The sequence below is a fragment of the Falco cherrug genome, chromosome 1 (assembly GCF_023634085.1).
Source record: "Falco cherrug isolate bFalChe1 chromosome 1, bFalChe1.pri, whole genome shotgun sequence".
NCBI lineage: Eukaryota > Metazoa > Chordata > Aves > Falconiformes > Falconidae > Falco > Falco cherrug.
Window position 1 is genome coordinate 100,458,499 of NC_073697.1, and position 16,610 is coordinate 100,475,108.

Consider the following 16,610-nt stretch of genomic DNA (forward strand, 5'->3'; position numbering starts at 1 on the left):
CCTCTCCCCTCTGTCCCCCATTGCAGAAGAGGAGTTTTGTTTCCAAAGGTCTCTGCAAGCAGCCTATCGCCTGTCTGGGCAGCAGGAAGAAAAATTTTTTTCAACCTATTTTGTATGATTTGTCTTGACTGCGGGCTTTTCAACCTTCCCACTCTGTATATGTTTATCTGCAGTAAGAATTACTTTGAGTTAGAAGCAGGAAAACAAGCAGACCACCACATCTGGTGCTCAGGAGGTAAGGGTTAAAATGGCCAGCTCTGAAGAGAGCTAGAGGACTGGAAAGCAAGTACGGGGGACATCCTTAACGCTGTAACCCAGCAAGGTGGCAGGAGGATTGAAGGAGCAAATGTCTCATACCTACCTAGTGGTAATTTATTAAAGCTGAAGCTTATGCTTGAACATGGATCCCTGTCTCACCCACATCATCTGACAAAAAATATTCTCTGGGGCACACAATGAGAGCTGTCCAACGTAACACTATGAAAACAGCAAAAAGCTGTTGAAGTGTTAGGTGGGCAACTGATTAAACTTCCATTATGCAAAGTTCCAAACCATTTTTACATATAAAAAGCTACCACTTTTAACATATTTTCTTCTTCAATCTTAAAAAAAATTAAAAATAAAAAAACCCAGAGTGACCCAATCTGATCAACAAATTTGAATCATGTAGTTAAGACATCCTTGCACTTCAAACGAGACAAGAAAAAGATAAGAAATTTTGCTGGGACATCACCTTTTCCCTCTCAGGCAAGAAGCACATTAGCGCACATGAAACAAAGTTTTTATCACAGAGAAACGTTTTGCAATGTTTGCTAAAGAAGGTCAGATACTGAAGGCATCTGATCTGCCTGCAAGTCCACCCCACAGCCTGACTCTTCTCGCTAGGATCACTTGGTCCCCAGCCACCACACCCCCTCCTCTGCCCACTTCTGCAAGCTCCAATCCACATCCCCTGTCTCACCTACCACGACCCTTCCCGACATGTTTCATGATACCATGTGGCTTATATCCACTCCTCGATTATCAGCCTTTGAGGGTAGATTTGTCTTTGCATAAGATCTGTAACATTCATTTACATTGTAACAACAAAAAACCAACCACAAAATTGCACCACTATCACCTCAGTAAAGTAAAATTCTGCAACTCATGGTCTCATTTAAGGAAAGTCATGTTCAAGTAAAATAATTACACTTCTTATGGATTTAAATAAAAATATATAACAGAAGGGGAAAGAACAGGGGAAAGCAGAGGCACAGAGCAAGTTGTACAAAGTTCTAAACGCACTTGAAAGCTGCGCTTTCCTCTGAATTAACCAATATTAGAGAAACCAGGTAAGAAGAAAAAATAATTTGATTTGCATTCCTTGTTTTCCTTCCAGAACTACACTTGTGATAAAATAAAGCATTAATAAATTTCCATGGCTCAGCACTCTACATACTTTATTTATACCTGCCAAAATAATTTTATCATTCTACTACCATGGACACCCTTGACAGGATCAGTGAAAAACTGTTTTCCCATTTCATTTGTAATCCCAGCAGAAAGTCAACCATCCTTTTCTCCATACAAAATTTGGTGCACTTTTACAGCAGTATGTAATTATTTCAAGATTAATAAAAATCTGTAAACAAAGGTAATTGTGAAATATATTACTTTTAATGTACATTTTTAAACAATTTATGTTTAAATGCAATTACCAGTAATAATTTTAACAACTAGAGTGCCAAAACAGTTTTCTGGAAAATGTTAATTCTTTTGTCCCCCAAACTGTGTTTATATTGAACTTCAGAAAGGTTCAAAATAGTTAAACATCCTGAACATGCATAGGTTTTGTACCTTGAATTGTTTCAGTATAAAACAAAGTTATCAGTGTTAAAGCTGAGGGAACACACTAAAAATATAAGTTGTTTGAAAGCACACGTACATAATCATTCAGCACTTCCCTTCCACCTCAATGGAAGAGGAAAAACTGAAAAACAAAGGAGAAACAGGAAATTCCTACAGTACAAAGATACTGGAAGGTACTAAAAACATTTTCTTTACATTTGTTTACGTCAAAAGGATCAAGCCAAGCAAAAGACAGATAATTACGGATTTTTCCATTTATACAAATAAAAATCCACCACGAGGAAAGGTTTTTGTTGATAAACATTACCATACAAATACTAGATAACCCCTCCAATGTGGGTTGAAAATTACAAACAAATTAGCTACAAGCTTAGCAATAAGCTATGCATTAGCTTTTGTATCACCTAAGGAAAGATGCTATGGAAAACCAGGAGCTGTCTTACAGTAGAGGAGATATCTAATGTCAACAAGAAACACAATATGAAACTTATCTGTAAGAAAAGGGAGCTATTTGCACAGTGAAATGAAAATATGAGCATGTAAATAAATACAAAGCAGGGTGAACACCACATGCTCCCTGCAAACATGCCCAATTTTCTCAGGAGCAGTTCTGTTGTTTTGATCGACTACGTGATCTCAACATTGCCAGTGATTCCATTTTCCCCCAAGGTCCCAATCTTTGGTTCAGGAATCTTCCCAGTGTGCCAGGCAGCCATAGGGCAAAAGCTTCAGCCTGCAAAAGATCCCCTGGCACCAGGGAGGCCAACGCAAGCAGTGCCACAGCCAGGGCTCTTACATTATTAAGTCCAACATAGGAACAGTTAATTCTCTGTCGCTGAACTCAACAGACTCTCACATGTTAAGCACAGGTAACTGTGAAACATCTGTAACAGAGACTTCCTGAGGACGGAATGTGGCCTAAAATACCTCCAACTGCTAAACCTTTCTCACAGGGCAAAGACACCAAGCGAAACAAAAGAAAAAAAAGTATGGGAACATGCCACTTCTGCTCAAAAAAGTAACGGCAAGATGAGAGGTTGGGAAATCTCCTGTTGCTGTAAGAGTGAGTCAAATTACGTGCAAATGAGAAAGAACAATCCCCAATATGAAGGGATATTAAACTTTGACAGATAGAAGTTTTACTGTCAATTTAGACCTCCATATGAACAATCATTGAAATCCCTCCTCATCAACACCTGTCTGCAAAGGCATCAAAATACAACTTCAGGGATAACGCCAGATTCACCAGTTTCATACCATCTCTTTCACATTTTGACATGACATTCTGATTTATCTCACTACATGCGGTCTGAGCAGTTTTGTAGCATTACAGCTCAGCCAGCATCTCACTTTTCATCAGTGGCAGTCAGCCCCAGTACGTAAGGCTGGATGGGGTCTGTCATCCCCACCCTGTAGCAGCAGGAACCCCCTTATGTGAGAAGAGCTCTTTTCTCGTGCACAGCTGAGCTTTTCGGAAGCAGGACTTGGCCCACACACATTACATTTACTAAGCAGGTTCTAGCGGTTGGAAAATGTTTCCTCAAAACTCACAAGTTTTGGTATTGATTGGTAACACTATACCTAAAGTCAGGGTCCATTTCAGTGTGCTCCCATTCAGAACACAGCAAACACAGGCAGGCCAGTTTCAAGAAGTGACAGACTACGTGCTGTACTGGGGAACAGTACGTCCTCTGAAGAGTCAGATTTGGTCCAAAGCATGCTGCTCTCTTACATCAGTCGATAAATGCCAAGTTTACTATTTCTCAGATAGCGCATTTCTATCATCCTTTTCAAAGGGATAAAATACAGAACTTTTTATTACCATCCCCCTGGAGAAATTTGGTAGTATTTCTCCTTCTCACAGAGGGTGCTCAGGTAATCTCCAGCTACTGAAGGTTCAAATATGACTTTCAAAATTCAGGAAACACTGCAAAGGGCATGCTTTTTGTTCAAGGGATTTCCTTCTTCAAAGAGTAGTAATAATAAGTTGGAAGGTAAAGGTGCATCTTAAATCATTCTAGCTGTTCTCAGCACAACCACACACTGCCTAACAACTGTCTAAACTACCTTCCCACTGCACAGCTGGGAAGCACTGAGTGGCTGATTGTTCCTTCCATTTTTTCTCCCTACAAAACACTATTCCATGCGCCTTTCATTTACATCAGCCACTTCTTGATCACTGCAAGTAGAACAAATACTAGGTATACGGTTACACAACATCTCCTTCATCCGTTTTATCTTGCAACATGCCATTTTTATGAAAAAAGCAACGGCATTTATTTGCCATTTCCATGTAACCCTGCATGCATACATGGTTCCATTATTTCTTGGGCTCTTTGCTCTTACTGCTTTGTTCTCCTTCCAGGCACAGCATGTCAGGCCCACGCCACCCAACGGGAGAAGGGCTGCACAGCCCAGCGCCACAACAAGCAGCCCAGTGCTCCCACACCTCCCAGGACACAGTTAGTGCACTGGTGGGGACCACAAGCCAGCTGATCCCATGGTTGCACCCAGCCAACACACTCTTCTGGAGCCCAGAGCAGTGGCATGGTACAAGAGTACCCCCATGATGCTGCAGAGGGCTACATCTTAAAATTGCTTATCAGGGTCAGTGTTACAGGTGTGGCCTTTGTTTACATTTTTAAGTGCATTATTTCCTGCTGGTTCTGGAACTTTGTGGAGCTAAAAGGTTGATTTGCTGAAATTCCTTCTGCGTTCTCAACTTGATTTGCTGTGTTTCCTGCCCTGAACTGTGAAATACTGCTGAACTATAGGACAAATTCAGAAGTAAACCCAGTTTCATCTGACAATTGCATTCTCCAACCCCAGCAATCAAAACTTGCCAAATATGTACTTTGGTTAGCAAATAATCTGTACTGCCTTCCTTAATGTGGCAGGTATTTATTAGCCTCAGTCATGAATCACTAAACTAAATACTGCATTTTTTCAAAGCTTCATTCAGACTTAAGATTTACCTTCAGTTACTTTTTGGGAGAAGCTTTGCACTGCAGTACAAAGTCCTGCCATATCTTGAGGAAAGTCCGCTACAAAGAACTACTTTCACCATGCTCAAGTTGCTCTCTAAAATGTCATTTCCTTTCAGTACAGTAAACACGCACTGGCTGTATGAACAACCCACAAGTGCTGAAAGAACAGGAACAATAGTGGGAACTTGGCTGTCTCCCAGCATTAGTGACACGGACAACAGCATGGGAAAGCAGGAACTGAGTCAAAACAAGTTTAGATCAAAATATTAGTAGGGAGGCAGCAAAGTTACCTCTGCTTTGTATGTATAAATGAGGTTTAACAATCCACTTTAGCCTTGTACCAGAAGCGTACTCGCTACTTTAGACACAAATTAAAGGGAAGGGGGGCAGGGGCAGACAGTCCCACAGTTCCAGCTGCTCCAAGCCCAAAATGACACAGTCATTACAACAAGGGAAAAAAAATAAAATTACTAGGTTTACCAATAGTTTCATCTTACTGAACGTAAACCTTATTGCACCGAGTTAACCTAGAATGCGCTATTTCATGAAAGCATTTTATGGTAAATTAAATTGAATACCACACCTAATTATAACAAACTGACTTAGATTCTGCAGTGTTTCCCCTGTGCAAACCTGCAGGAGGACGGGTGGCCCTGGGCCAGCATGCCGGTCTCCTGCAGCTGAACAGCACTCTCTCGCGTCCCCACAGGGAACGGGCTTCCTCTGCCGGGTTTTGTTCTGTCTGCCTGCTCTTCGCAATGACACAAAAGTCAGAATTCCCCTTCTACAGCAGCATTCAGGAATTAGGAAAATGACTTTCTGCAACAGAGCTGTATTTACCCAAATTATCTGAAAAGGAAGATTTAGCTGTTGACACCAGCACAGCAGGTACACCTCTGACATTACCTGGGCACGAGGGATTTTTAAGTTTGTGGGGGAAAAAAATGTACGCCTGAAACAGGACTGCCCCATCACCAAAAGCAAACCCTGTAACAGAATAGCAAGCAGACACTGTCCACAGGGAACCCCAGGCAGCACACACAAAGGGGAGCCACACAACACCAACACGGAATGCTTTCCCTCCCTTAAGGCAGCCACAACCACCACCCATGGCACGCCGGCCAAGGATTAAGGTTCCCTTCCATCACCCATCAAAATACTATTGCAGTGACATGCCGTGGTAGCACGGTTACTAATGAGCTGCCACTTCCTTTGGAGTCACCCAATAAAGAGGTATCAAAACCACTCTTAAAAGGTAGCAACGAAAATCTTGTCAAAACAAACCTTAGATCTTACTTCTTAAATAGCCCAATTTTCTTTTGATTTTGTAATTATTGTTTAATGACTGTCAATAAAGAACAAGAAGGTCTTTAAGCCATCACAGTGCTGCAGGGTAATATTTTATTTAAAACATGCCATTTTCTTTTGAACACTTTCAGGATGTAGCATTTGTCTGCTATTTGAACAAAGACAAGTGCCAGACCGAGAAGAAACAAGCCCTCAATGATACCTAGTGTGCTCAGGAGACACCTGAGCCGTACCACCACCACCCATACCAGAAGGCCAAAACTGAGCAATGAATCTGGAGCTGACTTTCATTTCACCTGTGTATCACAGTATTACAAATGTATAACACAGAGCTACAAGATTTAAGAGACATTCTCTACTCTTAATAGGACACAGGTTTCCCACAGGCTCTTTGGACCTTCATTTTATTACAGAGGAGCCAAGGCCACTCTTAGATCATATCCATAGTGTTTTCAAGGCATCTACAGCCACTCACCCATCCCAGATTTTCCTGTCATGCCCATCTGAAACTAACAAAACTATCCATTTAATGAGGTGTCAGGATTTATAGATCTACCACAAGCACTCTGGGGGGAATCAGACCAGGCCAACATCTGGCTGTCAACAGAAAGACCACATAAATGATTCTGTGATATTCACTAGAAATCACAGTGCTCTCTCATATAAGGGGGTAGACTGGTAGCTGCTCTTCCAGTTGTCTTCTCTTACCTACTTTGTCTTACCTGGACTGAACAGCAATCACATAGCTCTCCATTGAGCCCCAAGATACTGTCTCCGATACGCCAGCAGCACTACTGGAGGCTCAGCCAGCACTGTGAGCCAGGTCCCTCACTACCCACCAAACCAACCAGGACTATGCTGAAGGTGGCTCAGTTCATGTCCTGACACCAGCTCTCTTCCCCCCCGAGTACTGCAGCACCTGTTCCAAATCAGCCAGGGCTCCAATTCCTTTCCTTCAGCACCTATTCTGGAACAGATCCAGAGCTTTCCCATCTCTTGCCAGCTCTGCCTCCACCGCATGAAGTCTGGACTCCACTCACCAAGCTGGTTTATGTTACCAGGTCCTACTTCTGACACAGATCATAGTTTATCAGTGCGTGCCTACAGTAGCCTCAGATATATTAAAAAAGAGATTACATCATTTGAATTACAGCATCCCACAAAATGCCCTGGGGCAGAGCAAGAATTGCTCACAACTTTGAGATGGCTAAGGACAGGAACAGAACCAACTGAGAGCACTCCACTAGTGGCTGTGTCCACAAGCAAGCCAAAAAAGCCAGTTATCGGACAAAGGATATTACAAAAGAACAGGAAACCTCATTACTGTGCCTGCATACCTATATGCTGACCAGCTCGACAGTGTGACTGACGCAAGCTGCTGGACAACAGACTACTGAGCTGCACCTAAAGGACTTCTTAGGCAAGTCAGACCTAAAGATGTCTTGCATCAGCTCCAGCAAAGCTCCTTACCAACTGGAAAAGGGATGACGAATACCCCATGTACCCTGGAAAATATTCAAATATATTGTGTAGCACATGGTCACTGAAAGACTGGCAATTGCATACATAATGACAACAATTAACCAACGGCAGATGATGAAAAGATCACAGCTAGGAGGAAGGTACATGGCAGAGCAGAGAAGGAAGTGATGGAGTACAGAGAGTTATGATTCAGCCTCTGAATTTCAAGAGCTGAACTACAGACAACCACAATGCATGTGGCGATTGGTGCACAGTGCTCTGCTTTCTCCTTATCTGAGCATTTGACTGAAGGGGTCCAAATGACAAATACAGTCTGTTACTGTAGCTATCACTGAAAGCAGCTCAAGAGAGTTTGGGTTCCAGGTTGATGGAAAAGACAGCAAGAAAACACAGGCTAAGGCAGAACCACCCACAGGTGGTCCTACCAAGGTGCTGCAGACAGACCTAAGAGGCAGCCGGGACCCTTTTTCCCCTATCACCAGCACAAGCTCAACTGTGTGCCATATAGGTTATATCTCACACTACCTATAATCTGAATGGTCAGAATCAAAGAAGGATTAATATACTGCTGGAGTCACAAAATCACAAGCTTCTGAGAAATTTCTCCCAAAAACACACACATCTAGAGTATAAAGAGACAACCTACTGAGGGTGAACCAGAGTGGTGTTTAAGAGTCCCGCTCTTCACCCTCTCAAAGAAACATCAACTAATTTGACTAAAACCAGACCACCATGTTAATCATGTTAATCACACCAGCCAGCAAACTTCTGGATTCTTGAACTGCCACCCTAAAGACTCGTAATAGCCTTATTCAGCAACCTGCAAGGCTCCGTCAGCACTCTTGGCTCTCCTCTTTTAGCGGGGGGGGGGGGGGGGGGGGGGGGGGGGGGAGCGGCTTTTTGTTAGTTGCAGCAATAATTCTCAGTAGCTCTTGTGACTCCATCTTCTGTCATCAGGAAGCCTGATGCTCAATCTTCCCTAGGAACCTGCTTCTCAGTAACTCCTGTTTTAGTGTTACACATCACGCTAAAGAAAACACCAATTAAAAGTGAGCTGCAGCATTTCAGAGTCCTGCAGCATGCCCCATTAAAAGTGCAAATGATCCAGGTTTGATAAGCTTGCTCTTCTCCTCATTATTATAACTCAAATTGAAAAGGGAGCTCTGGGTTGAATTACTGAACAGAACTCTGCCTGCATCTAATACAACCTAGTGGACAAAACCTATTGCCAGACACAAAGACTACTTTTCAGAAACTTACAGCTGTGGCTCAATACCCCTGCCTACAAGACGCAGATTTCTTGGTGGTCAGTCATCATTTCAGGCACATTTGGGCAGACCACAAACTATGCTGTGCTCAAAAAAAATGCTATGAGGATTTCTTTTGACAACTTTCCTACACATCGCACTAATACATATCCTAGTCAAAGATCAGAAGACGAATCAGCAAGTAATTAGCAGATAGCTGGCACTGAGTAGGGCCACTGATGTCCAACAGCTCCAACACTGTGTAGGAATAAAACAAATACATAACAGGAGAGATACAAACTATCAGTAACTCAAAATTGTAGTTTTAAAATACAGATTTTTTTATTATAATATTTTTTAATTAAGAGTTACAGCTTCTTCAGGTATATCTACCTAATGAATAAAATATCTTAGTTCCCCAAGATAGATTAAATAACACAACACCTGACAACTAATCCCAACATCTCTGATTACTCCTGATTATAAATTGAGAGAAGCGATAAACATCTCCTTAGTACCCTCCAGCTGTAACATCAACACAAAGTGACAAAAGGTACAGCTGTGGTTTTCCATTTTTTTGTTTTTAATATACATTTAGTACCATGAATATCACAATTGTCCTTGCAGTATTTTCTTGCAACATCTCAAGACAGTGTACAACAATGAAAATGCCTAAGAATTACTTAAAGGCCTCTAAAAGGGCATATACAGAAAATGTAACATACCTGTTCTGTTACAGACTAAACCTGCACAATATTAGGTATCACCCCAGTGATCTTCTGGACCAATCAAAAATTTGTTTTGGTTTGGGGTTTTTTTTCCTGGCCTTAAAGAAAAACCATCAGATACATGTGATAGCAAAAGCATTCAGAGATCTCTTTGAGACTTCTCACCCTGGCAAACCACGAAGAACATCCGCCCCCTCATCATATTGAGGTCTGATAATACCATGCTAACTTTTTTTAATGTGCAATTTAATGAAAGCTTGCCTCTTAAAAGTCTAACCAATCAAATAAAACAAAAACCAACAAACAAACCAAAAACATTAAGAAGTGTCCAAAGACTTCCATGTTTTTCAATACTACAGTCTCCAACAGGAAAAGATTTTTAAGAAAATGCCCAGTTCTTCAAGTACTATTTTCTCTCCCAGCTACAAAAAAAATTTACAGTAGACAATCTCATCTCTACTAATGATCAAAGCACATACAAGGATTGTAAAATTAAACTCTACATAAGAGAAGCCAACTCTCTGTAGTTTCAAAATGCACTAGCAAACAGCTAACATTAAAAGGTTTAAAGTGTCAGTGCTGATTAGATGCTGAATTTACAGCTGTAAAAATTGCTAGATTAACGCAGACGGTACCACAAACAAATGAAAATTGATGTTCGATTAGTACAGGAAAAATTAAAACATTAAGTAATCAGGTTCAAAGTAATATAGTATCTGTTCAGAAAGGCTTTAAAAACCATATTAATCTTTTATAAATGTAGAAATATCAGACAAATAGCAATCACTGTGCAAGAGTAACCTTTCAAAGCTGGCAGTCTAGCACAGTAAATACAGCCTGTTAAAAAGAGCTTTTCATTGAAGAGGGCCCTAAGGATTGTTTGAAGAGGAAGTGCTCACAGAGACAAGCAAAACCTATTAACACAGACAAATTAAAAATAAGCAAGGAATTGTAAAAATACACACTTTAAAGCCATTAGTACTGGTCATTTTACTTAAATGGCAGGGAGCAGCTCTAGCTAGCAGCAGGGGAAGGAATGCTTCTGGAAGCAGCAATCTCCAGAGTTCAAGGGTAGCTTTTAAACAAACTGGGAAGAATCTTTCTAATAATTCTTATGATTAGACATAAAAGGGGAAGAAATTCCAATTACTAAGAGGGTTTTCTGAGGCACATTCAAGTTGTCTACAGTCTCTTTGTCTTAAATGAGTATTAAAGATAAAATAGTCTCTCTCACCCAAAATAAATCCCAAGTTTAATGTTACTATTCAGAAAGATCAGAAAGAAACTTCAAAGTAAAGCTGTTGCTAAATATGAAAAGTCTCAGGATTTCTGAAAACAGTTAAAAACATCCAACTTGTTAAGCACAATTACATTAAAGAGCACACTTACCCACAAATATTGCAGGAACTTTAGCAAACGTGGACAGTAGTAATACTCCATCTTCCAAAGCACAAAGTTAACGCAAAACCATCTTCATTAGTCAGCCTCCCCCGTCTTCCCCACCTCCAGCAGAAGTTAAAAGCAGACCAGAGCAATTAAAAGCAACATGAATAATGTACAGTGTCTGTTTATCCGGCCCCACATCACTGCACTGAGCTCTGTGCCTTTAACAGATGCTGTGGCTACTTATAAGCAGTAGCTGAGCTACCGGCACCATGTGACCTAACCACTTGTTATTTAGCATCTAACTGCTCAGACTTCTTCCATTTCAGTAATCCACAACGTGTTAGTCTAGAATTAATAATAGTACTTGGGGTTTCACACTAAAAAGCCCTTCATCTGGAAGGAAAGAGAAGCTTCTAAACCTACTCTGTTTTGCAGGCTGGGTTATGAAACACTACTAATCCCACTGCAGTTGTGGTTGCTAGTTGACCTTATTTTTTGGTAACATATAAGAAAAATAAAAGAACCACACATGAAAGAGAAGCTCCTGCTTTTAATATAAAAATGTCTTTTGTGAACAAGGACAAATAGATACAACAAAGTGGTTTTTTTATATACCACGAGAATGTTCCCAGCAAACGAATACTACCAAAAAAGGAAGAAAGCCTGGGCAAACCGAGCTATTAACCAACGCTGGGTCATCCTCCTGTGGGCTGTTTTTAGAAATAGGAAGCAGAGCTAAATGATCAAACAGTGCTAGGTATTTTGTGTAGAGCAAAAATGGGCATTGTAACATCTCCATCTGTTCCTACTTTTTGTACCTATGTCCTTTTTTTGATGCAAAAAGGACAGGTAAGTGACAGGAGCCAGTCCAGGGAGGACCCCAACTGCCCTTCTCCCTCCCAGCACTCACCTTTCCAGGGGAGGGACAATATAGAGGTGACACAAAACAGATTCCAGCATGCCACAGCTTCCTTCACCTGACATTTTGGTTCTGGATGTTTAAGAAAAATTGTCCTCGCTTTTCTAATCGCCACCTATAAGATCTTGTAGAGCTGACAAATTCTTCCGATTTCCTTCCAGGCTGATTCTGCTTTTAGGCTAACAGAACAATCCACACACGATGGTTTTTATAGTACATCTGTTTCCGTCTGGGAAGGAATGAAGCTGCAATATTACAGGCTTTATACAATCAGAAGATGGGAAGGCTTGCTTTTTGGTGGGCAGGAGAGAGACTTATCATGGGCAGAACTGGAAACAACTGGTGAACTGTGACAAGTGCAAATGAATTTATAGTTTGGCATGTTTATAAAATATGTATCTTCTCTCCCTTGCAGTTCATTTCCAAAATATTTTTAAGAGTCAGCTCATGATTTTCTTAAACAAATCCTTCTCCACCCACACACCACAGTCTCAAGTAAGTGCATCTTTATATGGATACCAGATTTTCCTCAAAGGACAAAAAAGCTTAATATGAAATAAATAAACCATATAACCAGGGGCTTCAAAATAATTCATGCCTACACCAAATAAAATACGTAACCAGAGGCTTAAAAATAGTTCATGCCTCACCAGTTCTAGTAGCAGAGCGCTCTGTTTTAGCTACATAAAGCAGTAATTTCTCTTATTAACCATAGCTGCATTTAAAGCTGCTCTGTTCCCAGATGAAGGCACAGTCCCTTCAGCCCGACAGAGCGAGCGCAGTTACTTCTATGTGGGGGGTGAGCCACATCACACACTCCTCAGTTTTTAATTCGTAAGACTCCTATCAGTCTTGATGACCTAATCAGGAGCTGAGGTTTGTGACCGAACATCAGAGAATTCAAGACCTGTGTCAGCTGTGATGAAATCAGTTCGAATTATGAAAGACGATACTTGAAAACATCTTCTGAAATTCAAGTGGTTTACCATAGCACGTTGCATTATAGTGGCTACCAAGGGAGCACAGCATGCATAATAACCTTAAGTCTTACAACAGGCTACAAAAACAAGAGGGCATTTTCATTTTACAGGTTGCCACACCAGAGGCTTGCAGGCCCTCAAACTGCATTCAAGTTGTAAAGGAGAAGACCCCCGCAATAGCTGCTACTACTAACCTACTGTGCCATGCAGATGAGCTCCCTGCCCGCTAAAGAGTCTAAGAAATTTGCAGCTAATTCTGGGAGTTAAATCCCAGTTGTCCAGAGCAAACATAAGAACAATTTTGGGTTTGTGCCTATACTGTGATGCAAGCAGGGCTAAAGCATAACATGCAAATTACCTGACATCATGAAGAAGTGAAAAAATTTTGTCTTCTCGATATTGTTAGCTCTAGCAAAGCAAACAGGAAATTATTTATTCACATAAAATCTATTATTTTTCTTAATTCTCTACTACATGAATGCCTTTAAATCTGAAGCTATTTCTTTCTTTACTAGAATCAGGCTATATCAGAGTGAAGAGGGAAAGGAAAAAAGATCACATTGGAATAGAATGTTCAAGCACTAAGCTATAATTAGTAATAGTTGTAACAGTGACTTGTTAAAAAATACTAACAACAATGCTTGCACGAATACACTATTCTAACCTCCAAGAAACAGGAAGAAAGGTCAAAATATTCACACAGAAATCACAAATTAGAAGAATTTGCCTTGCTGCTCACTGCATCTTTGTCACTCATGCATCCCAGAAAGCAGAAGTCCATCTCCAGTCCTAACCCCAAGGACATGGCTATCAGCTGACTCCTGCGGCACCAGTCACTTTTGGAATGTCTCAACAAAAGACCACCAAGAGAACACTAAAACATCAAGCCACACAGCAGCAGGAATAGTTTTGCAGATCATAACATGTTCTCCAGTACACAAGACATGTAATGCTACTGATCTCAGAGAAAAATATACTCTAAGAAAATCTGTCAGTCTTCAAAGATATCAGTTTGAAGGTTTTAAACCATGACACCTCCGCAGTCTCAAAGATCACCACGTTAAAATCCAGACTTACCCTCTATCCTGGAACAGCCCAAACAAACAAGGGGGCAGTTGCAAACTGTGGTATTTCTATTATTCATGGGAAAAGAAACCATCTTTTCAGGCTGTAGAATATATGATTTTTAAATTTTTATTTTTTTTTAAAGTACATAGAGACATTGTAGTCCAACTCTTCCTCAAACTCCAGCATATAAACCACTGGTAGTACAATGCCTTCAGTCATTAATTCACCACAGTCTTTGAAAGTGGTGAAGTCTGAAAGCTACTGCTGCCAGTATAGAACACTTCCCACCAGGAACATCACCCTCTGTGAGTGCTGTGATCTTTACCAGCGTTATAAGGCTGGGTAAAGAGCACTGAAGATTTTCTTTGTAAAAGACATAGGGAGAAAAGTACCACCTGTAGTAAAAACACTAGCAATGACACTGGAATCTTTACACAAGCCTTACTCTTGTGTTCAAGCAATACAAACTCAAAATAGCTAAAAAATGCAATCTAGATGAGTGTTAAATCTCAAAGAATATCATCCTTCACAATTTCAACCACCAATCCCATATGATCAATTCTATATTGCAATGATTCTATTTCAAAGAAGTCCTATGTAACATTTAGAAAAAGAACCTCATTGGAAGTAGATTTCCTAGAATATGATCACAAGAAGTGATTTCTCCAGAAGTAAAATTATACAATTGTACCTTGCTTCCATTTAGGATTCTGTTCATCCATAAGAATCTAGCTCATTAGCTGTCCTGGAAAATTTCATTCAAGCAGTTGCTTATTATCATAGGCAGATGGGAAATAATGCAACAAACGCATGTTAATTGACATTGACTACTAAAATGGCGTGATGAACTGTCCCATATTCTTCGATACTTGTCAAACCAACGTGAATGAAAATGAATTTTTATTCTACAATAAAAGTAGCAACTTGTCACTTTGAGCACTACAGTCTCATTAGGTATCTTGAGTGACCAGTCATATGTACTGTAGCATTTTTTTTGTCACTGTCTCACAAGGAAAAGCAAATAACTTCACAACTAAACAGACTAGAAACCATTCAAACAAAACAGCGGCTTTCCTTCTAATCCTCTTTAAAAGGTGTATTAAGTGAAACGCAGGTTGATTCAAATTCAGAGGAGATGGATCACTTAACTGTGACTCTGCAGATCTATCCACCTCTCACATCACTCCAACTGCAGCAGCACAACTACAATGTGTCTGTCCACCAGAGGGAAGTATTGAAATGCGCCGATGAGAACAGCGATCACACAGCGAAAGCCTTTGTATTTTCTCCAAATGAAAACAAAAGGTATTAACCTCGGTGCCAAAAGAAACGGTTCAGTTTTACATAATCCTCTGTGAAATCTACGTGGGGCTTTGGAGAATATGAAAGTATGGCAAGGTTTCCATCTCCTGAACACATGTAAAAATCACTTCTCTGCACCTGCTCGCTCACAATTTATACACAGAAAGGGCAGACTGCCCTTTTTGCTACCATGGCACTGCAGAACAACAAATACACCACTATTAGGCTTTTCACAGCAATACAAAGGAGTAAAGCACTTGGACCCTGATGAATCCCAGCGGATGCTGGACATGTGAGTTTTCTCTTTCAGTAGGGCTGACAGCCTTCCTTTCCTGTCTCAGGCTACACTTGATGAAGTCAAAGGCTTATTCTAAGTAACCTCACATTTAACAACCAAGTTGGACAACAGTAGTCATATTTATCTGGATACACTACCCAAATAGTTCAATTAGCCCAGCACTATTTTTGACAGCACTCTTCTCCCCCATATTCTACCTTGTCAACGACATCTTTACATATCTGCATTGTAAACTGATGGCATATAACTACTTTTAGGGATTGAATGATAATTGCTAATTCTGTAAATAAATCAAACTCCTCCCAAGATGAGCATTCAACCTGCAATCCATGCTAAGAATGGGAAACACACGGGGATATCAGCCCCTGGATACCTTCCATGAAGCTTTAAGACTAGAATTGGAACAATATGAACCTGTTCCCAAAGCTTTTATTAGGAAACTTGTTCACAAAATCCTTATAGGTTTGGCTGTTTTCTTTTTCTTCACTAAAAAAGAACTCACTCAGTTCCTTTCCCTTTTTTATCTTTTTGTCTATTCTCTATTAAAGGGCTGTAAGTAACAGAGTGAATAACTACAAAACCAGCATCTCTGCTGAGGGCAATACATTCGATCACCACACGAGTGTGCTCGCAGACTAAGAGGAGAGATGAGATTTGCCCTTGGGACAGTCTGGTAACATCTTTGTCACCCCTTTTCCATACAAGTGGAAGAATTTTGAAAATATGTGGGACATCCAGATTTAAAAAAAATGCAAATATGTATAGAGTTATAAAAGAATGCATTCTGAAGTGACTACAGTATTATTCCAGTGTATCGAATCCATTTGCATGCACAAGGTTAAAAAACCCCAAAACCCACAGCACTGAGTGGTTCAAAACAACCACTAACCACTTCCAGTAAGGAAGGATTTCAGTGGCAGAAGCAATGTCTCTCAAAATTGTAGAATTCTGTGCTGTTGATGTGGTTTTCAAAGCCTATGTTTTCCACAGAAACAAATGATTTCATGTATTTTATAACTTTTGGAAGATCCAGATCTTTGCTTTGTATTTCAGAACA

The 16,610-nt window shown here is 40.4% G+C and overlaps 1 protein-coding gene across 2 annotated transcripts in view; it reads right to left on the reverse strand.

Moving 5' to 3' along the window:
• Positions 1-16,610, reverse strand: part of KIAA1671 (KIAA1671 ortholog) — an 87,191-nt gene that overhangs the window by 37,892 nt on the left and 32,689 nt on the right. The window contains exon 1 of one of the 2 annotated variants that reach the window (XM_027806023.2): positions 10,990-11,182. The exons of the other annotated variant lie outside the window; for it this stretch is intronic. Within the exon in view, the coding sequence (XP_027661824.1) occupies positions 10,990-11,040 (51 nt within the window). The 5' untranslated portion in view covers positions 11,041-11,182. Of the gene's footprint in view, positions 1-10,989; positions 11,183-16,610 lie in introns of those variants that run through there. 2 annotated transcript variants of the gene reach the window in all.